Source organism: Neovison vison, chromosome 9, assembly GCF_020171115.1.
Source record: "Neovison vison isolate M4711 chromosome 9, ASM_NN_V1, whole genome shotgun sequence".
Classification (NCBI taxonomy): domain Eukaryota; kingdom Metazoa; phylum Chordata; class Mammalia; order Carnivora; family Mustelidae; genus Neogale; species Neogale vison.
This window is the reverse complement of record NC_058099.1, coordinates 55,294,040-55,317,818: the sequence shown is the minus strand read 5'-3', so window position 1 is coordinate 55,317,818 and position 23,779 is coordinate 55,294,040. Positions and strand designations below refer to the sequence as shown.

At 37.1% G+C, this 23,779-nt stretch overlaps 1 protein-coding gene across 1 annotated transcript; it reads left to right on the top strand.

The window, feature by feature from the left end:
* The first annotated feature begins 564 nt into the window (after positions 1 to 564).
* On the top strand, positions 565 to 18,313 carry TYRP1 (tyrosinase related protein 1). The gene is made up of 8 exons (XM_044265655.1): positions 565 to 726; positions 1,159 to 1,627; positions 2,906 to 3,228; positions 5,763 to 5,967; positions 11,061 to 11,228; positions 12,200 to 12,379; positions 16,927 to 17,073; positions 17,932 to 18,313. Exons 2-8 carry the CDS (start codon positions 1,243 to 1,245, stop codon positions 18,135 to 18,137), a joined length of 1,614 nt encoding a protein of 537 aa, XP_044121590.1. The 5' UTR covers positions 565 to 726; positions 1,159 to 1,242; the 3' UTR covers positions 18,138 to 18,313.
* Positions 18,314 to 23,779: the final 5,466 nt, after the last annotated feature.

The following is a 23,779-nucleotide window of genomic DNA, read 5'->3' as shown; positions in this document are numbered from 1 at the left end:
GTGTCCTTGGATTAAGACTGCTTACAGAGAAAGCAGGAGAGAAGAAGACATTCGGTGGTTACTTCCTAAACAACAGAAGTAGCAGTGTCCCTGGGATGCTCTGCCACAGAGATGGACCCTACCCCAAAGAGGAAGGGAGCTGGAGTACTCAGTTGTCAACACAAGAGGCACCAGGGAAGGCACTGCCATGTGATTTGATGTAATTGTATCTGATGACTTTTCTACTACAATTATTCTCCATAGAAATTATAAGAATGGCAGCATCTGTTTTCAAGACCAAAGGTAATCAAAAGCAGATAAAGTACTAGTCTAGCCCTGTGTCACTAAGTGTAAATAATCTCATTTATTTTCTAAAGATATAAATCAAAGGGGGGGGGCCCTAAATCTCTACAATGCAAACAAAAGCTCCCTAGTTTCTCTGACTTCTATTCCAAATTACCGCCTCTGACCTTTTCTTAAAACTTTAAGCATCACAAGGAAATCAGTGGGAAGGGAATCATGTGCTAACCAAGTACTTAAAGAGCAGAAAAATGCACTGGAGTGAAAGGGGATTAGTAAAGGGTGGGGAAGAGGACAAAGTCCCTCCCAGTTTGAGTGAGCAGATTTGGGATTAGTAATCAAGCAGAAACCCACATGCAATTAAGGACTCTGACATCAGGGGAGAAGCCAATATAAAACACTCAGCTCTAAGAGGGGTTCATCAGAGAATCCCCTCCGGAGTGAAAGGTACTGGAGAGAAGCTCTATGGGGAGTGGGTGGACTCCCGCCAAATCTTCATTAGAATGGGAGACTTTAAGTCACGGAAATTAACCTGCTGAAGATCTGCTTCCAATTCTTCTTCCAGCTTCATGGTTAAATGTAATTAATGGCTGTGACCTGCTAATGAATGCTTTTGATAAGAGACATCTATGATGAGTTCTTTTTTTAATAAATAGAAATTTAAAATGAAGAAAACTAAATGCTCAGAGAGGGGATTTAATTATGTAGGTATTATACATGTCAAGTTTCTAAAGGTAAATTAGTATTTTTATGATTCGCTAAAAATGTCATTTTACAGATATGAAAGGTATTTTGAAGGGGGTTGGGAAGGGCTCATGCCTGTTTATAACAAAACCGAAAGAGAACTGGCACAATTTCATTTTGTTTTCTTCCTTTCAGCCTCCTTTTTTTATTGATGTGCTTCAGTCTCCACACCAAGGGCTGCAAACCAGAGATTTGGTCTTCGCTCTTGTTTAGAGCAGAATGAAAGCTCATAAACTCCTCTCCCTGGGATGCATCTTCTTGCCCCTGCTTTTTTTTCATCGGACCTGGGCTCAGTTCCCAAGAGAGTGTGCCACTGTCGAGGCCTTGAGAAACGGTGTGTGTTGCCCTGATCTGTCCCCGCTGTCTGGGCCTGGGACTGACCGCTGTGGCTCCACATCGGGGAGGGGCAGGTGTGAGGCAGTGACCGCAGACTCCCGACCCCACAGCCCTCATTACCCCCATGATGGCAGAGATGATCGGGAGGCTTGGCCCACACGTTTCTTCAACAGGACATGTCACTGCAATGGCAATTTCTCAGGACACAACTGTGGGACTTGCCGTCCTGGATGGAGAGGAGTTGCCTGTGACCGGAGGGTTCTCACAGGTAAGTGAGGATATCAATGGAGGAGACACAGTTCTTCCTGAGACTCAATGCATTTAACAGAAACCTAAATCACTGGAGCTGGAAAAATACCTGGAAATCCTATAACTCCGCTGAGGGAGGTGAGGCTTGAGAGGATAATAAGTTATGCAGTTTAAAGAGTCAAGGCTCAGATGTGAGTTATGCGATTTTCTTCTAACACTTACTGGGCAACCATGCTATTCAAGGAACTGTGCTAGGTGTTTATGACTAGAACCTTTTTTTTTTTTTTTAGATTTTATTTATTTATTTGACAGAGAAAGAGAGAGATCACAAGTAGAGAGAGAAACAGGCAGAGGGGGAGAGGGAAGCAGGCTCCCTGCTAAGCAGAGAGTCTGATGTGAGGCTTGATCCCAGGACCCTGAGAGCATGACCTGAGCCGAAGGCAGAGCCTTAACCCACTGAGCCACCCAGGCACCCCATGACTAGACCTTTTTGGAACTTCTCAAGGTAGTTATGTTAATGGTCATAAGCGAGGTTCAGAAAGGTCTAATCCATATAGCTGGGACTTGGAAACCCTGGAATTCACCCCTGAGGTCAGTCTAGCTCTAAATCATGAGCTTCTTCCACTGCCCTTGCTAATCCACAACGAAACTGCCCACTGTTATGGTCAAGTTCAGCCATTTTAGATGGCGAACCTCACCTGTGCCCTATTAAATAGCAATAAATAGCAAAGCTCTGAAGAGTAAATCCAGAAATACTTGCTTGTTTTCTATGTGCCAAACACTGGACCAAAGGGTCTAACAAGAGTTTTATTGAGTCTTTATTATGAGCCAGGCTCTGATATAATTTTATGTGTGTACTCTTTAATCTTTACAATTCTGTAAATTAGATATTGTTTTTACATACACCTGACAGATGAAAAACTGAGACTTAGAAAAATGAGTGCAGAGTCATAGAATGAGTCTCTGGCCTTAACCACTATATCATGTTTTTGCAAGGCTTATGATTTTAAGAATGTAGAAAGTTCCCCAAATATAGCATTGTTAAGCAGAACTAATTACAAGATCACAGAATCATAAAGTCCACAGTCAGATTAAAGAAAACTAACAGAAATTCTAGGGTAAGGGGTGGAGGATGAAAACAGGCCTAAAGAAGGCATTTTAGTAAGCGGCATTTTAAAAAAGTATAAAATGATTTAAACATTCATGCAGATTATTGTTAGTGGGAAAGTGGGACACGGCGTTATGATTATGGTTCATGAGGCGGATGCTTTCATGGTTGAATTTTGTATCCTTGAAGTCAGGAGAAACCTTCTGGACTTAAGTGCAGAAGAGAAGAACCACTTCATCCAGGCCTTAGACATGGCAAAGCGCACAATTCACCCTCAATTTGTCATTGCGACCAGGAGATCAGAAGAAATACTGGGACCAGATGGCAACACGCCACAATTTGAGAACATTTCCATTTATAACTACTTTGTTTGGACACACTATTACTCAGTTAAAAAGACTTTCCTCGGGCCAGGACAGGAAAGCTTTGGTGAAGTGGATTTCTCTCACGAAGGACCAGCTTTCCTCACGTGGCACCGGTACCATCTCCTGCAGCTGGAGAGAGACCTGCAGGTGTGTGTGGAACATTTCTGTTCTCAGGTCCAGTTTGTACGTCATCTTAACTCACTGTGTTCTTAATGATCTAAACGTGTGATTAATCTGCCTCTGACATTCGTGAAGTTTCTCCCTCTACTGATTACTTACTCATTTATTAATCTTTCTCTTTTGTGAAGGGTTTGTGAAAAGATGGTAGTGTATCAATGATGAGAGAGCCAGTTGGGACATTTGTAGGTGTGATTTAAAGTGTTGGACATATTCTATAGCTCTGTAATTGAAAAAATTATCTTCATATGGCTTGCAACAAAAGAATCTCATTTGCTATGTCTTCCTTCTTGAATATAAACTAATACTCCCTCCTCCTGGTTCGGACGAAACAAGTGTGCATACACTTCTGAGGCTACCAAGTCCCAAATACATCCCCCATTATGCCAGCTGATGATTTTAATACAGTACAGGGTTTAAATTATGGAAAATATCTTTTACATTTATATAGTCATATTTTCATTGAGTGCCATTTTGCTTCCGTGACCCCTGACACTTCAAGGCCTGTGGAAGAAACCTAATAAAATATCATATCAATCAGACAGCATTTTTCTTTAAATAGCATCAACTTTTGGGGAGGCATAAAGTGAGCCTCAACCCAAACATAAGTATTTCCTGCTTATTTTTAAGCAGAGAAGCTCTAGCCACATTAAAGGATCCGTTAACACAGATTTCTTTATTACCGTAGTTTCTTTTGCCAATTGCTTTTTCTTGAGAGAAGTATTGGAATTTTCAAGTGACATTTTAAATTATTATATCTCAACTAGGAAATCCACAGAGTGAACCCGTTCTCTAAATGAAATGAATTCTTTCCCTCAAATTAAAATCTGAAAATTAATCTGAAAATATCTGAGGGTAGAAAAGGTGTTTAGAGTCACCTATTGATTTGTAGTATGCCTGCTGTCAGCATTATCTCAAGAAAATAAATGGTTGGAATACAGAATAAAATATGGGTATGAAAGCCATCCAAACATACGCAGTTTGAGAGTGATTAAATTAATTCATCTGATACTCTGAACTTCATATTTTATAGTTCTGATTACAAGTAAGACATTTAGTAGATTATGAGTAGATAAATCTGTCATTTGTAATCAGCTCCAGATCTCCGTGCCTTTAAGTCATTTTCCCATGGGCACACCAAAATGAAAGGGCAGGTGGAAAGTATCTAAACGCTTCGATTTTGCCTGTGTAAACTTCAACCTCTATGACTTACAATTTTCAAACCCAACAGCACAAGGGATCCAACAAATTACAATCTAAATGTAATGCACAGTTGAAATGCCACATGAATATGCTCCAACTCCCAAATGTCAGCTCTGAACCACAAACTGACTCTTATTGATCCCTTGGAAGCTGTCACTAATTTTTGTGAACCAGAACAATGGCTTCTAAACAAGGGCTCTCAACCCCTGGAGATCAATAACTGAGGCTCCTTGGAAAGCTTTGGGTCCTCTAAAACACCTTGAGGACATGGAAATACTTCCTGGGAAGGGTTTAAAGTAAAAAGGCAGAAAAGTACTAAATGCTTTGGAGGTGAGATAAAACAATAGCAGGCTCTCCATCTCAATTCCATGCTTTAAACACACTCACCAAAGGCCTAAGGGAAATGAGAACAAGTACAATAAATGCATGTTTTAGGGAACTCAGTAAAAGAAGCATGTGATCTTGAGTCCAGTACATTTAAGAACTGTTCAGTCAGCTCAGAAGGGAAACTTGGACCCTGGTTTAAAGAACAGTATGCACAAAGAAGTATTTTGCTTCTGTTCAGTATTTCCTGATGGTATTAGTTTCGAGCAGAAACCCAAGTCTTAACAGTTTAGATTCTGAAGCAGGGGTCTTTAAGTAAAACACCTTCAGTGCCCCGGCAGGTAAGGTAAGTGTGAAAGACTATGTAACCTGTGAAAAGTCAAATTCTTGTGTCTGGGGCTTGGAAAACCTGGATTGTACCACTGCAGTCTTCGTCGCTCTGATCCATAGGCTTCTCCCACTGCCCTTGCTAACCCACAAAACATTTTAAAGGCCAGACTCCAAATGCCTGAAGTCGTTCAAGTTAAATTTTAAAAGACAGAAACAAAACAAAAAGTACTGCTCTACATATTTAAAGGCTGGATCTGGCTCCAGACCCAGATTTAGTGAGGCTTGAATTCAAGATCTGAAAACAGAACGAAGTAAAGTGTCAAAGGGTGAAAGTTATTATTGGTATTTTTTGGTATAACCAATAGAAATCTAATTACCTGTTTAAAAAAGAAAGGGAAGAATCCCTCCCTCCCCCCCAAAAATCATTTGCAGAAACTTCTGTATGCTGAATGACTTATTGTAGTACATCAGAAGCCTTGTTAAGTAAGGTGGTTAATTCCTCTGGCCTCTCAACACTGCTGATACACTCGCTGGTTCGAATTGCCCAGAGAGAGCTGACAGAAAGACACCACTGGGGAGAAAACCAAGCGAAGACGGAGAATTTTAAACAAAAGCAGAGAATACTAATAAAAGTTTCTGTCCTCTAGGAAATGTTGCAGGATCCCTCGTTCTCCCTTCCCTACTGGAATTTTGCGACTGGGAAGAACATCTGTGACATTTGCACCGATGACCTAATGGGATCCCGAAGCAACTTTGATCCCACTCTGATCAGCCTGAATTCTGTCTTCTCTCAATGGCGAGTGGTCTGTGAATCCTTGGAGGATTATGATTCCCTGGGAACTCTTTGTAATAGTAAGTTCTAAATGACATCCAGGGTTCAGAATTCCCTATTAGGTAAAGAGATTAAATGTGTGGCCCTTCATTCTACGAAGGACTTCAGAGTAATGTCTACTTTTGCTATATAGAGAATCCATGTACAGATATATTCCTTGAACACTGGGGCTATTCAAGGCAATCTCAAAGGTCCCAGGGGAGACTAAACATTTTGATATGGCTTTTCTTAAGCAATTTGGTTAGTGCATTGCTCACGCTCTTATTTTGTAAATGTTCACTGTCTTATTTTGGAAATGTATGGTTGTATAAAATTCATCCTCTTAGCACACTCAGCACTGCTCAGGAGTCATGTGTCTTCTGCTGGACTTTCACAGAAAATTGTTTCCCTGAGAAATCTGGAATGTGCAGAAACAGTTGAAGAGCCCAAAGAGTAAAATTCGAGTCAAAGGGTCAAAACCAAAAGGTGATATGAAGGATATCCTTAAGTAAAGGAAGATACTGGGGCACCTGGATGGCTCAGTTGGTTCAGTGTCAAGAGTCTTGGTTTTGCCTCAGGTCATGATCTCAGGGCTCTGGAATGGAGCCAGGTATCCATCTCTGTGCTCAGCAGGGTGCATGCTTGAGATTCTCTCTCTGCCTTTCCCCATGCTCTCTCTTTCTCTCTCAAGTAAATAAAACTAATAAATAAGTCTTTTTTAAAAAGAAAAGGAAAGGAAGGTTACTGCACAGAAAAAATCTGCCAGCCAATCACTTTCCACCTCTCAAAGCAAACACATAAAGAGAATGCTTAACCAGCTGTCCTAGCTAGCATCCTCTCTTCAGTGATTTAAATGCCACTTCTGCCTTAGGCCAAGTTTCTGTTGTATGTGGATGTGTTCCTGAGTGTACCATTCTCTTGCTTGGATCACATTATTAGTCTCTGTGGTACTAACACAAGGTCTTAATTATTAGAGTCTCCCTACCCTGTCTTATTTTTCTTCTTCAGGCATGCTCAGGTATTTTAAGCTTGTTCTTCCATGTAAAAACTAGATTTCAGGAGTTCATTTTATTAATATCTTCATAGCACATTTTATGTACATTCTTTTAAGTTTAAAATATTAAATTCCTTTATAAATGTAAAAAAAAGGATATTTAAAAAAATATTCTAAGTAGAACAAAAAAATTCTGTAGATTTTTTTTCACCATTAGAAAATTATTGGCGTGATCCTGGAGTCCCGGGATCGAGTCCCACATCAGGCTCCCAGCTCCATGGGGAGTCTGCTTCTCCCTCTGACCTTCTCCTCGCTCATGCTCTCTCTCACTGTCTCTCTCTCTCAAATAAATAAAAAAAAAATAAATAAAATCTTAAAAAAAAAAAAAAAGAAAATTATTTAGCTGTGTATAGAAATAAAGGATGAGGGAAGTGACAGTATATTAATTTTTTTTTGTAGAAGCTTAAAACTTAGAGTAAAAATTTTATTTGTTTGCCATGCTGAATGAGTAACCACACCTTGAAATACAATTGAGAATCAATATATCTTTAGATACCAAAACATTAATTTTTGAGCAGGCTATTGTATTTTGGGGGGGATTTTTTTTTTCCAGACATTTTCGGATGATACAGATAATTGGATACCAAAATGTAGCATAGTTTAAATGGGTAAATAGGAGAGAAGTCCCTTGGTCACAGTCTCTTGGTCAATTAGTCTAAGTCTCATAACAAGACACAGAGTTTCATGAAAAATTGAAGATTATGTATTTTAAATGAAGCAAATTTGAAGATTACTCCTTGTCTTAGTTCAAAATATAAATGCCAAGCATTTTATTTATTATTAGGCCAGTGAAAGATAAAAGGAAACTAATAGTTGCTTCAACACATGCTATGCAACTGATATGGTGCCAAATGCTTTAATATAACACTGTATTTAATTCTCCTAGAGAGGGGCACCTGGGAGGCTCAGTTGGTCAAGCCTCTGTCTTCTGCTCAGGTCATGATCCCAGGGTCATGGGATCCATCAAGCCCTAAGTCTGGGTCCCTGCTGAGCAGGGCTTCTCTCTGTCCCTTTTGCCCCTCCCCCCTGCTTGTGCTTACATGCTCTCTCTCACTCTCTCTAATAAATAAATAAAATCTTTTAAAAAACAATTCTCCTAGAGATTCTTTCCTTTCTTTACTGTTCTTGGGTGAAACGATTTATTCCTGTGGGTTTTTTTATCATATTTTACAGGAGAGCCATGCGTAGACCTATCACATGCCTGTGTTTTCATGGGCTGGTTGCATCGTGTCTCTCCAATGTTCCATTAATGCACCAAACTTGGTACTTTGAAAGAATGAATTAGGGACACCTAAGCCTCTTCTAACCAGTAAAATATCATGTTTGATTCATCACATGAAAAACACTGTTGTTTCTACACAGTATTTCCTCCATCTACTTTCTCCTTCACACACTCAGAACTTTTTATTTCTTCCTGCATGAAAACTCCACAAGACTCCAATCTGTACAATGTTTTTAGGTGCATTTTAGGCAGAGGTTGTCCATGCCTGTTTGGTCCAAACCTAAAGACCCTTGGGTTAAATTAAACTGCTTTAAACTAGTTTCTTTACTATTTGAATTCTCCACTATGAAACTTCATGAGGGCAAAATTAGAAATGTAGTGTTTTCAAAACCCAAGGGATTTATTATTATTTTTTTTTGGAATTTATTGACAGCTCCTGAACAATAATCCCTAAAACATAAACTTGAATTGATAGATTAGCCAGTGGTGTCTGAAACTTCTAGTAATAATGTATACCTAAAAAAATGTACATCTACTTTCTAATCTCAATATTGCCATATGTTTAATTTTTATATTACATAAATAAATTTGCTATGCTAATTCATCAGGTATTAACCGTTAGGTCAGTTATAAACATTACAACATAATAAGCTTTATGAATGAGGTAAAATGTATACAAGTTGCAGTTGTAAGATCACCTCTCCCATCCCATAAATGCAGATTATTCTGCATATACTAGTAGGACACACACATTCCTCTGGGGACCACTGAACAGATAAATGCAAAAGGCTCCTAACCAATCTCCTTTCCTCCCAACTACCTAAGATTTCTCTTCACTTCCTATTGAATTAAATAAAATTTTTCCTATTGCTCTTGATTTCTTCTCGTATGGCTCTGGTCTAGCTTTTCATTGTTCTCACCGTCCACTACTCTCATACATCACCCTGTGCTCAAGGCAAGTTATTTCCCACGCAGGCCCTCTTTTATAGCCAACATGGTCTTTCCATACATCAGCATACACCAAGCGATGATTTAGCATCTGTTACATGCCAGACACGATACCAAGATTAAGGGGTGTGCTGGTGAGCGAGTACAGAGAGCATTCTTGCTCTGACAGAACATATCTCATAGACAGGAGAAAGCTTATCATCTGTCGTTATTGCCTCTGCCTAAAATCTCTGACTTGTAACATTTCTCCTGTTTCACCTGAAAATTCTCCTCAGTCCTTCCGGGTTCTTTGCAAATCTCTCTTCTTCTTCTTCTTCTTTTTTTTTTTTTCAATTTATTTATTTTTAGAAAAACAGTATTCATTATTTTTTCACCACACCCAGTGCTCCATGCAATCTGTGCCCTCTATAATACCCACCACCTGGTACCCCAACCTCCGACCCCCCCGCCACTTCAAACCCCTCAGATTGTTTTTCAGAGTCCATAGTCTCTCGTGGTTCACCTCTCCATCCAATTTACCCCAACTCCCTTCTCCTCTCTAACACCCCTTATCCTCCATGCTATTTGTTATGCTCCACAAATAAGTGAAACCATATGATAATTGACTCTCTCTGCTTGACTTATTTCACTCAGCATAATCTCATCCAGTCCCATCCATGTTGCTACAAAAGTTGGGTATTCATCCTTTCTGATGGAGGCATAATATTCCATAGTGTATGTGGACCACATCTTCCTTATCCATTCATCCATTGAAGGGCATCTTGGTTCTTTCCATAGTTTGGCGACCGTGGCCATTGCTGCTATAAACATTGGGGTACAGATGGCCCTTCTTTTCACGACATCTGTATCTTTGGGGTAAATACCCAGGAGTGCAATTGCAGGGTCATAGGGGAGCTCTATTTTTAATTTCTTGAGGAATCTCTCTTCTTTAATGACACCCTTCTGGAGTCATTCAACTAGAAAGGGTTGATATTCGCTCTCAGTCTCTCTCAGTCTCTTTGTCTCTATCTCTCTGTGTCCCTCTCTCTGTCTCCTTTCTCTACCTTTCTGTCTGCCTCTGTCCCTCTCTTTCTCTCGCTCCCTCCCTCCCTTAAGGCACCTATCCTATTACCCCTAGTATCACAGTTCTTTGTTTCCTGTTTGTCCTACTGCCTTTTAAAAAGTCTAATTATTTCTCACATCAATTGCTGTAAAACATGAATTGATTGAAGTACAGACCATGTCCCAAAGAGTTTTGGATTGTTTTTCTTTATTTCTCTGAAGGCTTGAAACAAATAACTTTTGAGTACAAAATTTCACATATATGTGAAATACAGATTTCACTGTGGAATTTAGGTTTATGAGATTTTGGTAAAATTCAATTTTCCAAGGAATTTTTATGTTAATATAGTCTAATATAGCATACATCGATTAATTATCAGAACCTCTACCTATTTGTGATTTTATAGATTCCACTGATTTTATAGGTCACATATCTATTTTAAAATCTTCTATTGATTTTATGGATTGCATATCTAATTCTGTTCACAGAAGTGGCCATGATAACTTAGATTTTCTCACTGTAACGCTCCTAAGTAAGCATTTCTAAAAATTTTCTCTTCTACAAAGGAGAACTTATCTTTCCATGTTCTTGCTATTAATAAAAATTAAAGGGGCGCCTGGGTGGCTCAGTGTGTTGAGCCACTGCCTTCGGCTCGGGTCATGATCTCGGGGTCCTGGGATCGAGTCCCGCATGGGGCTCTCTGCTCAGCAGGGAGCCTGCTTCCCTTCCTCTCTCTCTGCCTGCCTCTCTGCCTACTAGTGATCTCTCTCTGTCCAATAAATAAATAAAATCTTTTAAAAAAATTAAAGAGCAAAGATAAGATCTCTAAATATTCTATAAATGTTTACATAGTCCATCCTATTTCCAGGTACTGAGGGTGGACCCATTAGGAGAAATCCAGCTGGAAATGTGGCTAGACCAATGGTGCAACGTCTTCCTGAACCACAGGATGTCGCTCAGTGCTTGGAAGTTGGTTTTTTCGACACTCCTCCTTTTTATTCCAATTCTACAAACAGTTTCCGAAACACAGTGGAAGGTAAGTAAAAGAAATCAGCGTTTCTGATTAGACTCCTCCCCCTGAAAAAGAATGGGAATAGATCTCTCTGGCCCCATGATCTGAGATACTTGAAACATAAATCTCATCATTATTTTTATTCTCTCCCCTTTATCATCAAAAGTGTATGCCATTCTCTTCTATCTTCATGTTAATTTTAATTATTAAATATTCATACATATATACATATACACATATATACATGTATATATGTGTATATGTATATATGTATGAAAATATGTATGGGAAATACATATATAACATGAGGAATATATATGATACATGCAGTACAGGAAATGTACATATTATATGGGAATAGCATATATATATCATATAGAATATGGGAAATATATATGTAGAATATAGATAATTATCCAAAATTCCTAGAAATATTTCAACCAATAGGTTGTCAGATGTTTAAAACTAGTACAGACATGATTAAGAACGTTCTGAGAAATTGTGACTTTTCTACAAAAATAAGATAACTTTCTAAAAATAAATGTGCTGACAGTCAAAAGGAATAAGGCAGGAAACTAAAGTAATATCTGGCAGTGTAAGTTCTAGGACAATCAGAGGGATGTTCTCCCAATTGTGCCAGCAGTTTTTAGAAGAAGCTGGAGATTTCCATTGTCTTTATTTCCACTAGACCAATGTTTGCCTTGTCAAAATAGTGTGTTCTATATATTTTGACTGGTATCCTTTGCGGCCATTATTTTTAAGCTAGAGGCTGCATTTAGCAAATCAGGCCACTAGTTTAAAGCTAACCAAGCTCTGAGGGGAGCAGGAAATGACACCAACCATAGGTACAGAGAAGCAGTGCTATTAAAGTCAAGTAAAAATTGGCCTGAGAAGCTTAGGAAAAATTTTTTCCCAATTTAATCACTGCCACTGATTTGGAAAGTAAGATGTTTGTGATGGCTTTTACTAGTCTCACCCATGTTTTTTTTATCTAGGTTACAGTGACCCCACAGGAAAATATGACCCTGCTATTCGAAGCCTTCACAATCTGGCTCATCTGTTTCTGAATGGAACAGGGGGACAAACCCATTTATCTCCAAATGATCCTATTTTTGTCCTCCTACATACTTTCACTGATGCAGTCTTTGATGAATGGATGAGGAGATATAATGCTGGTGAGATGTTTTCATACGCTTTTTTGCAGGTTCAGCAAGGGCACTGCTTAGGTGATAGAGTTATCACTATAGAGTAAGCACTCGACACATCCAACCTACACTTCAAAGTAAGGATAAAATAGCTGTGATATCTAGACGTTTCCAAATATCCCAAACTACTTTGAAAATGCAGATGAAACATCTCTTACAACGGTTATAAGATATTTATTACCATTCACTCAGACTAAGTACATAATCCCTTCCCATTTTGTATGAAAAGATGACTATCATACTCCTCAATTTTTTCTTCCCCATATCTTCCAATGAACATTGGCATTACTTTTTTCTTTTTCTTTTTTTTTTTTTTTTGTTTGGAACGTTCTCATTGTGAATAAAAAAATCCTACTGAGCTCTTCCTCAATACCCAAAAGACAAAAAAATTATACTCACAATCCACAGTTTTGATTTTTATTACTTTTGGCCTCTTACAAATGGAAATTTTATTCAACTTGAAAAGTTAATGTTGGCTTTTTATCACTGCATAGATAATCTCTTTCAGCTTCATTTTAATGCATTTTTAAAAAATATTATTTAAAAGGCCATTTTCCCTTCAGTTCTACTCAGCTGAGAGGCTTACATTACTTTTCAAATAACAAAAGTGCTTCTATCGGTTAAGAGGTCATGCATTTTCATGTTTCAAAACTGTTCTAAATTTTTGCTTCTGTGCCTTTACTTCATCACACACATAAACATAATGTTGGGGATTAACTATTGATTTATCTATCCAATTCGGCCAGTCTCTTATTTGTGTGTGTGTGTGTGTGTGTGTGTGTGTATGTATTTATACACCAGAAAACTCTAATCCAACCTGATTATGAGCATTAACTAATGTATTGATCAAAATCGTATGTTCCATCAAAAAATACGTGAAGAATCAAATAACTTATATGTAAATATTTGCTCATCAACCTGCTATGAATTCACTGGAGTGCCACCTTATTTCACACGTATTTACATACATACCTACAAACATAACGAATTACCTAGAATTTACAATGTCTATTTTTTAAGCAAAACAAGAAATTAACAATGCTTAAGATGCAATGAATGCAGTATTATTGTGGATTTTCATAATGCCTACCTTATCTTTACAACCATAGTGCTCACTCCTAAATCTTACCCAATATCTCAGGCATTCATCTTCAACAAATCTTTCCTAAGCATTCATATATTTAATATAACACAACATCCTCCTATTTTCACAGTCATAATTATCATTTTATGTATGCTTAGCTGTATTACTTTTAGGACGATAACAAGTAAATGGGAGTTAATAGGTTTAGGAATGAACAAAAAGTTTCATTAAATATACACTTCTGGGAACTAGACAATGATGTACAGACTGCACTTACGCAGCCATTCAAAATGGACTGTTTGTAAGTTTTTCTTACTTAACACTTACTTAAGAAGTCAGAAGAAGTGGAGAATCTTGGTTACTCTGGCAAGTCTCTTAAAGGGAGCTTTCTTTCATCCATGAAAACAAATGTTCCTTTGCCTTACATATCTTGATTAAAAAGATCATTATTTCACATTCATAACAATCCATTAAAGGCCATTGATGAACCAGATTAAACACCTTTGCTTTTTAGTTAATTTCTTCCTGCTCCCTTTGTGTATGCTATAAATAGCATAAGATCTCTCAGTTACCTGGAGGGTAACGGAGGGAAAAGCACTGTAAATGAAAAATAGGGAACCTGAAGCCTATTCTGACAAAATACAGCCATAAAATTATAGGACAAGCCAATGTAAACACTAATAAATTGCATGAACACTAAACACTAACAGTTAACTACCCACTTAAATATTCCATGCACCTGCAAATGTCCCTTGAAAAACAGTGTCATAGAAAAACTATGTTAAAGAAAAAATAAAACGATTGGAAAAATTTCTAAAATTATCCATATAGTAGAAGTCTTTGTTGAAAATAAGTCTATGAGTGGAGGATGGAATTATATTTTCAAAACGTATTAAACAGCTTTTATAGATAACGAGAACTCTTCAAAAATCATAAGATTATAAAATTATTAGGATCAGAATGGAATAAGAGTTACATTTTACAGCTGAAGGAAATTATAGTCATTTACAGGGAAAAGTCTATTACAGAATCCTTTCATTAGACATGAGGTAGAACAATATAGAACATCCAAACTAATACTAATTTTTATTCACTAACATTTTTTATCTATGTGCACATTTACTTCAAATCTCTTTTTTTTTCCAAATGAGAATCGTGTGAATTAAGTTTTAAATATAGTACTCCAGAAGTTCAGTGAATTTTTCAGAAGAAGCAGTTTATATATTTCCTAGCCCAATCACTACTATTATGCCCTGAAAGAAATGAAGTAATTACACACACACTCAAATCCTTTCACATATATTATCCGATTCCATATCCTGGTTATTGTGAATAATGCTACAATAAACCCGGATGCAGACATCTCTTTGAGATACTAATTTCACATCTTTTAGATATACCCCCAAAGTGACATTGCTGGATCATATGGTGGTTCTATTTTTATATTTTGAGGAACTTCCATTCTGTTTCCATAGTAGCTGCACCAATTCCCACCAATAGTGTGCAACGGCTCTCATTTCTCCACACTCTTGCCAACACTTGCTATCTCTTTTCTTTTTGATAATCGCCATCCTAAAATATGTGATCTCTCATTACAGTCCTAATCTGCATTTTCTGATGATTAGTGATATTCAATACCTTTTCACATACCGGTTGCCCATTTGTAAATCATCATGTCGTACATCTTAAATATATACAATTTTTTGCCCAGGTGGACCTCAGAAAAATACTGGAAAAAATACTATGAGCACCTACTATTCCCCTACATTGTCTTCTAGATACCAGAAATACAGTAGCATACGAAGCACACAAAAATAGTTTCCCTCCTGGAACCCTCCTAGTTGTTGGTAGAAATGACAGTAAAAATATGTAAGTAAATATATAGTATGTTAGATGGGGGAAAGTCTTTTCAAGCAAAGAAAATCAGGAAAGCGGTTAGGGGGTACGAGGTACATACATGGCGGAAGATCATCCCTAGGTGAGCAAAGGAGCCCACTCTGACTGGAGAGTGGGGGGAAAATGATGGGAAATAAGGTCAGAGGGACAACAGGTGGAGATTTTGAGGGGTATTAAATGTATTTCTAGGATGCGGAGCCCCTGAAGGCTCTTGCATAGGAAAGTTTCATGACAATTCTGCTGTTACTGTTTATTATTTTTATGAATATTCCTCCACTCATTTTAATGGGTATAACACTTTATCACATAGCTGACGCTGAACTGGATTGAGGCTGACCAAGTCAGGATCTAGTAGAAAGGTGAAATGAAAAGTTAAAAAATTACCTAAATTATTAACTTTAGTACCTAACTTTAATAAATAATTAACAGTAGTACACCAAAATGTGAGCTCCTTGAAGCCAGGCATTTTGTCTGTTTTGTTCAGTGTCATCACCTCCATGGCTAGACCAGTGTCTGGCATTGGTAAGAGCTCAACGGATTTGAATAGATAAATAGTTAATTAGCATTAATACATAGTAAATTAAAAGTCACAAAAATATAAACACTACATACCATTTTAATGATCAAAAATGTTTTTTCAAAGTAGATGCTAAAACACCCTTCTGAGCTTCCTAGGATCACAGTGACTGTTTAGGTAATATATTGCTTACAAACAGAAAATCTAATACTCCATTAGCTCTTCTAAATATATTCCCACTCATGTCCTGCCCAAGCCCATTTCCAACTCTGGTCTTGAGATGCCCCATCTGGTTTAGTTGTATTGACAAAAATGCAGAACAACAATAACAAAAAAGAATAATCTTTTGCCACAAAGAGCATATCACTCTTTTTATCCCTGATGACAGAAACTCACTAATCATATAAATGCCTATAATTTGCATTTAAGTAGAAAAAGGAGGAGAGGCAGGAGGTAAATAATATTTCAGGACCTTGATTTAAAATTTTAAGTGTTTTTTCTAACAGAGTATCTGGAGATAAGTTAATATTTATATCTCTGAAGATAAATAGAAAAAGTAAAGAATACCAAACAGATATATTTATATTCAAGGGCAAACTTCCATTATATATAGTACCTCTCAAATTTAAATTTTAGATGAAGCTACAGCAAACTACAGGTCCATCTTTTTTAAGCTTTGAAAAATAACTTCAATGAATTTTTTCAAATAAGTTTTTGTAATTTAAAAATAAAACAATAAATGATCATCATAGATGATAAAATATTAAAACTTCCCTGCTTTTAAACTTTCTTGATCTACTGAATGATATGCTAGTGCTGTATTCAAAGCATTTGAACTCTGTTTTATGCAATTCCCTGTTCTGCTGTAGTGAAACTATTTTTATGTCTTTTTCAGTATAAATTATAAAAGAAATTTTTATCTTATCCTAGAATATTTCAGGTCACCTTCAGAACATAATAATAATCTATTAATACTAACTTTATTATGTCTAATAATAAGATGTCTTTGGCATATTTTAGATGTATCCACATTTCCACTGGAAAATGCCCCTATTGGGCACAATAGGCAATACAACATGGTACCATTCTGGCCCCCAGTTACCAACATAGAAATGTTTGTTACTGCTCCAGACAATTTGGGATATACTTATGAAGTTCAATGGCCAAGTGAGTATTGAAAATGTAACTACTGTGGAAATTTCCAAAAGCAAATTTGTTGCCTTTTAAGGTAATCACAGTATTCTGTGGCCTATATTTTCCACTTAGATTTAGAAGGTGTTATTTGGATTTTTATTTTGGGATAAAGAGATTAAATTTAACATTTGTTGAGAGCCACCCTGACCTGGAATTAAGTTGATTATATAGCACACTCTCTCACTTAATCCCTACAACCCTCTGAGATAAGTATTGTAATCCTCATTTTACAAGTAAGGAAGAAGGGGCTGGCCATGATTAGTTTAGAAAGGATAAATGTCAAAGATCACATTTTTAGTAGGCAGGGAGAATTAATTTTGAGCTTAGACCTTTGTAATATGCCCCAATTTATTCTACTACATAATTATACCTCCTTATCTTTATTCGGAAAAAAAAAATGGAGTGAGATACTGCTTACTGCTTTTTCTGAGATTCTGAAATTGAAAAGTTTCTTGTTTAATTTCCAATCCCTTCCCAACAAAGGCAGGAGGGTGGAAGAGCACACAACACGTAGATTCTGAAAGACTTGGGCTCTAAAACCAACTCTAGTGCCACCTAATCAAGTGACCCAAGAGGTTCAAACCCCACAGCAACATTATCTCAACTTTAGAATGGAATTAATAATAACTATCCCAGGAGGGTCCATTTATTATGAGAAATTGGGAAGTGCCTTCAAGATAACAGGTGCTATTATCGCAATGTGGCCAGTAAAAATTATATATGAAGAATGTGGTAAAATGCCTGCAACAGTGTCTAAGTTTAGGGTGTCTGATTTTTGGGAGGCAACTATTTTACTGTTTATTTTTAATTCTCCTTTTATTTTTCCAATAGGTCGGAATCTTAGTATTTCTGAGATTGTTACCATAGCAGTAGTTGCTGCTTTATTACTGGTTGCAGTCATTTTCGCAGGTGCTTCTTGCCTGATTCGTGCCAGAAGCAACATGGATGAAACAAATCAGCCTCTTCTCACTGATCAGTATCAACACTATGCTGAAGACTATGGAAATATGCAGAATCCTAATCAGTCTATGGTCTAATGACAAATGACCAATTCACTTATGTACTAGTATCACAAAAACACTTGGTTGAAAAATAATAGATTAAATTGCTTAGTGTATTTTCTTTCCCTCTGTTACTTTCTTCCTTATGCATGCACTTGTTAGAACTAAAGCTCTAAATATTGTTTTTCATAATTAGGAAGACTCAAAATATTTTAAAATGGGATCTAGGTTTCAAATCTTTAAAATGGTAAGTTGCATGTTAACTAACAAAAATTTAACCAAAATTTGAAACAATTAAAAAAAATGAAATGAAACGGTAGTTTGTAGGCACATACCCTAACTGCTAACCCTAATTTCTAACCTAACCCTAACTCTAACCCTAACACTAACCCTCTTGAGAGGTCCCTGAACAGCAAAATACCAAGGACATGCCCTAACCCTAACCCTCAGTCTGAGAAAGTGGCTTCCTGAGTACATAATAAGAAGCTGAGAAGCAGCCTAGTTATCCTAGAGAAGACCCCAAACACTTAAGAATTGGTAATATTTCTGAAAATGGATGTGAAGGTAAAGATTAAAAAAAAAAAAAAAAAGGTGGGTTGCACCAACTCCATGGTATTTAAGGAGAGTGTGAAGGTTTGGGGCACATTTTACAAGTCAACTATATGACAATGTTAATAAGCTACTGTGCTCTGTTTATGTATAAAGAAAAATCATGATAACAAATCTCTGATTGAAATACAGGAGTAAGAATATCTACAATGTAAAATGTAAATATCTTTCCGTTCACTTACATTGAAGAACAGATACATAGGAAGCCACTTTTATGAGTGAAAATCAATTATGTGGAGCTATAAACGAGATCCCAATTAATTTTTTCAAACTAGAATTCCCCGTTGGACATCAGCATACATTTTAGTCTAAGGTTCAAAGTCGGAAAAAATCATAATCACTGTCACATTCTGAAGTGGTAAAAATGTCACTTTGTTTAAAGGACAATTGATACTGCCTCTGTTTGCCACTATGTTCTCCCTCTCAATTCACTGAAAAAGGAACTACCCATCTGTACACTTCACCTCCCAGTTCCTCTGCCAGTATCTTAGAGGTCCACAAGCCAACCACTAAGGTGGAGAACACACAGTACAGTGTTCTACAGTTACCATTCAATTCATGGTGTTTACCCCAAATAGCATTCTTTTATCATTTACCAGCCTTTTATATGTTATCAAGACAAAGTATTTAAAATATTATTTCATCAGCTCCCCTTTTCTATGCAATCATGTAAGACTGTCATCAATTGTTCTCTTCTTCCAAGCTTCTAACATAAAATATTTTTTACTATTTTTGATCTTTGGGTACTGAAACAATATTCCCAAAGAACTTTAAAGGCTGGTCACTGTGAAAAAACATTTTCGATAAAATAGGTAAAAAGAAATACTAACCGTGGTAATCATACACTACAGAAAAAGGAGATTCTGGTATTCCCAACTCAAGAAATAGAAACTAGATTAAAGTTAAATACACACAGGGATGCCTGGGTGGCTTAGTTTGTTAAGCATCTGCCTTTGGCTTAGGTCATGATCCCAGGGTCCTGGGATGGAGTCAGACATTAGGGTCCTTGTTCAGTGGGGTATCTGCTTCTTCCTCTCCCTCTGCCACTCCCCCTGCTCATGCTCTCTCATTTTTTTTTCTGTCAAATAAATAAATAAAATAATTTAAAAAAACTTTAAAAAAGTATGCACCCACAATTGGTTACTGGTTTTCCCTATACTCAGCAACTGTAAGGCTATGGGCACAAGATAAATAAACAAAATGTGATAGTGAAGGAGAATGCATATACTAATAGTATCTTTTTAAATTTTCAAATAGCATTACTGAATTGATTTTCTGAATACATTTGATTTATTAAAATACTATATACTCATAGCTTTTCAGATAACCTATTGTATAATGTAAGATTTCTTTTCATATAAAAGTCAATAAAACCAAATCTACCACATCATATTTTTAGAGATTTTTAAAGTACTCATTTCATAAACATTTATTAGGCATATTCTCAATTTTTAGACACAGTTCCAGGTACTGTGGATTGGGGAGGGAAAAGTAAGAAATACAAAATTTGAGAAAGTCAAATTTGATGTGGGCTTCAAGGAAAGCTAATGGATTTACCAAATACAAGAGTAGAGAAGGGGGGCACCTGGGTGGCTCAGTGGGTTAAAACCTCTGCCTTCGGCTCAGGTCATGATCTCAGAGTCCTGGGATCGAGCCCCGCATCGGACTCTCTGCTCAGCGGGGATCCTGTTTTCCCCTCTCTCTCTGCCTTCCTCTCTGCCCACCTGTGATCTCTGTCTGTCAAATAAATAAGTAAAATCTTTAAAAAAAAAAGTGTAAAGAAGGACACTTCATGCAGAAATGACAGCAGGAGCAAAGTGACAGAAGTTTGGATAAGCATGGAACATTCAAAAATATGAAGTAGGTCAGTGTGTAGAACATAGTTTTCATGGGGAGAGTTGAAAGATAAATCAGGAATAAAATCGGTGTCCTATATGAAGTCCTGACAAGTTTGGAATTCATTCTACAGGTAAGAGGGAGCAGGGAACAGTCACCAGTAAAGAATGTTTTACAAAGATAATGATGGTGGTGATGTTTGTAAATAACATCTATTAAGAATAATTTGGAATAGTTAAAGTAAAAACAGAGACTAGCTAATATCAAAATATTTCATGGGACAGAGAAGGAGGGCCTATCCTAAAACATAAACATTAATTCTAAAAACAAAAACAAAAACAAACAAACAAAAACAGGGCACCTGGGTGGCTCAGTCAGTTAAGTGTCTACCTTCAGCTCAGCTCATGATCTCAGGGTCCTGTGATCAAACCCCACATCAGGCTTTCTGCTCAGCAGGGAGCCTGCTTTCTCCCACTCCCTCTGCCTGCTACTCCCCCTGCTTATGCTCTCTCTCTCTGTATCTCTGTCATATAAATAAATAAAATCTGTAAAATAAAATAAAAATAAATACATAAATTTAAAAAAATACATAAATTTTTAAAAATTTTAAAAAGACAATTATAAGAGAAAACTACACCCATTATATTGTAACGGTAACTTTGACTATTTCTCCCTAAATATGTGGTTTTATATTTCTTTCTTTCAAGGACTCCTATTTATTTTTCAGCACTGTATGATTTTAGGAGTTATCTTGATCAGGTGACCATTACTCTTCTATAGTATGTCATAGCATTCTCTTCAGATAATAGTCATTTGCAATCTTGGATATTTTCTACTGTTCTCAGTCCTTCGGTTCTGTTATAGTCAATGAAGGTATTATGCACTCACTGGAAAGCCCATTCTACACCACTTGATTTTGTCCGGTTGCATCAGCACCCATTATATGCCATTGCCCCAACTGAGCTAAGCATTATGGTTTAAACAGAGTGAATAAGAAGGCTGACTGGGTCTTCCTATTTAATCAGAAATGAAAAGCTATTACTTTTGTGCATCTCTGAAGATCTATACTATCTTCATCCCTAGAAGCAGACTTCAGAGCCAGTGCTCACTTAAAGCTCTCATAGTCTTTAAATTTGGATGCAGGGGAAAATATTTGACTATTAAGACCTCTCTTTCAAGATTTGGTTATAAGACCTTTATTCTGAGCTCAGCTCATGAGTATACACCAATGTTATGAATTTTGTCCTTTGTCTGGCCAAATTTTTTATTAAACAACCAGCCAGTGGAACATGATGTTGGGCAGAGAGAGCTAATATGAAATAGAAAAATAACAAAAAATTTTGAGATATAGTAACAGACCAGGAACAGGGCCTGATATAAAATGTAAAAAGGAAAAATGCAAAATCTGGCACTTCAAAAGCAGAAGTGCAAAATTGAAGGATGAAGGAAGGTAAGAACTACCAGGATTCTTTACAAAATAACCAGATTCTAGTAGATTTCAACTTCAGTGTAAGCCAATAGTGCAATGCAACGAATAAAGGGGAAAAATGCTAACTGCTGAAAAGTGAGGAAAAGTACTGTGCAAATGGGAATATGTTGTGCTTCATTAATACAGAAACAGAAATCTGTGGTGTTAGAGTCACATCTGGAGTATCTGTTCAACCTTAAAGCCACCGTTTAAGGGAGACATTGACAAACAAGAGAGTGCTTCCTCATCTTTCACGTGATACAATACTTCAGTTACTGGCCCAAGAGAGAACCTTGGAAGTCTCTCTTAAATTCTACCATCCCTCTCAATCCTCACATCTAATTAGTTAACAAGTTTGTTAATCCTGAGCACTGAACACATCCTCTAAAGTAGTGGCTCCCAACTGGCGGGCAATTTACACCTGGGAGTCATTTGGGTGTGGGATGGCTGCTGGCATTGATTGGGTACACCCAGGGGTGCTGCTAAATATCCTACCATGTACAAAATTGCCTCCGCATTGAAAAATTAATCAGCCTAAGATGTCAATAGTGCTGAGGTTCAGAAAATGTGATATAGAGCTACAAGGATAAACAAGTTTTACAGTGTTCCTGGCTCCTTCGAACTTAATACCTAATGGGAAAGAATGATAAAAACACAATGTACTTTATTAGGAATACATTATTTGCTCACAAAAGAAGTTTAGAAGGTAGAGAGTCCAAGCACAATACTTTCAAGGACTCAAGCTCTTTTTAACTTTCCCCCACTACCTTCAGTGTGGGGCCTTCCTCCTTTTGTTTACACGGTCAGGGCTGCTCAACGGCTATTCCATCGGCAGACCTTATATCTATCCCACACAGAAGTTTTCTTTTTGTTCAGAAATGGATGCCACCCAAAAATTCTACCTCTATCTCATTAGGTGTTTGTTAGATAGAAAGAGAGTGTAGAGAATTGAGGGTCCTTTTTTAGTGTTTTGTTTTTCTTTGTTTGTTAGTTGGTTACTATCCTGAATAAAGTCAGAATTCTAGTAGTTAATCAGAATATCTAGTAGGGATAAGAGAGAATAAATTTGGGATTGTGGTAACTCAGAGTATAGCTACAACAAATAAACAAGGAAAAAATCAAGATAATAATTAGAGCAGTATGAAAGAAACACACAGTGTGCTTTCCTTAAAAAAAAAAAAATTCAGTGGAAGCTATTTAATTCAGACAGGTGATTGAAAGATTAACTGAGAAGTGAAGTTCAACTGAACTAGGGTACAAGAACACCACTGGAAGAGTTAATCCAACAGGGCTAGGATAAAAGCCAAGTCCTCATTATCCACAGTAGAATGTTAAAACATGCTACATCTATTTTTTTTAATATAAGAAATAGAATTTTAAATACACTATTTAGAAATATGGAGGCAAAATCAGAAGAAGCAACTTGAATAGATGAAAATTATTATTTGCAGAAAGTATGATTTGTGTGGGGGAGGATTGGGGCAGGAGAGGACCTTTGTGGTTCTTCATGAATCTTGACATTTTGAAAGGAAATTCCATTTTTTAAAATATTTTATTTATTTATTGGACATAGATCACAAGCAGGCAGAGAGGCAGGCAGAGAGAGAAGGGGAGGCAGGCTCTCTGCTCAGCTGGGAGCTGAGCTGCCTTCAGCTCAATCCAGGACCCTGACATCATGACCTGAGCTGAAGGCAGAGGCTTACCCCACTGAGCCACCCAGGTGCTCCGAAAGGAAATTTTAAAGAAGAGAGTGAGTCTTCTGGAA

What these genes read in the sequence shown, in the direction of transcription:
- TYRP1 (XM_044265655.1), top strand. Translation starts at nt 1,243, where the DNA reads ATGAAAGCTCATAAACTCCTCTCCCTGGGATGCATCTTCTTGCCCCTG. An exon ending in TGACCGGAGGGTTCTCACAG is followed by an intron (nt 1,628 to 2,905) that starts GTAAGTGAGGAT and finishes GTATCCTTGAAG; the next exon opens with TCAGGAGAAACCTTCTGGAC. An exon ending in CCTGGGAACTCTTTGTAATA is followed by an intron (nt 5,968 to 11,060) that starts GTAAGTTCTAAA and finishes TCCTATTTCCAG; the next exon opens with GTACTGAGGGTGGACCCATT.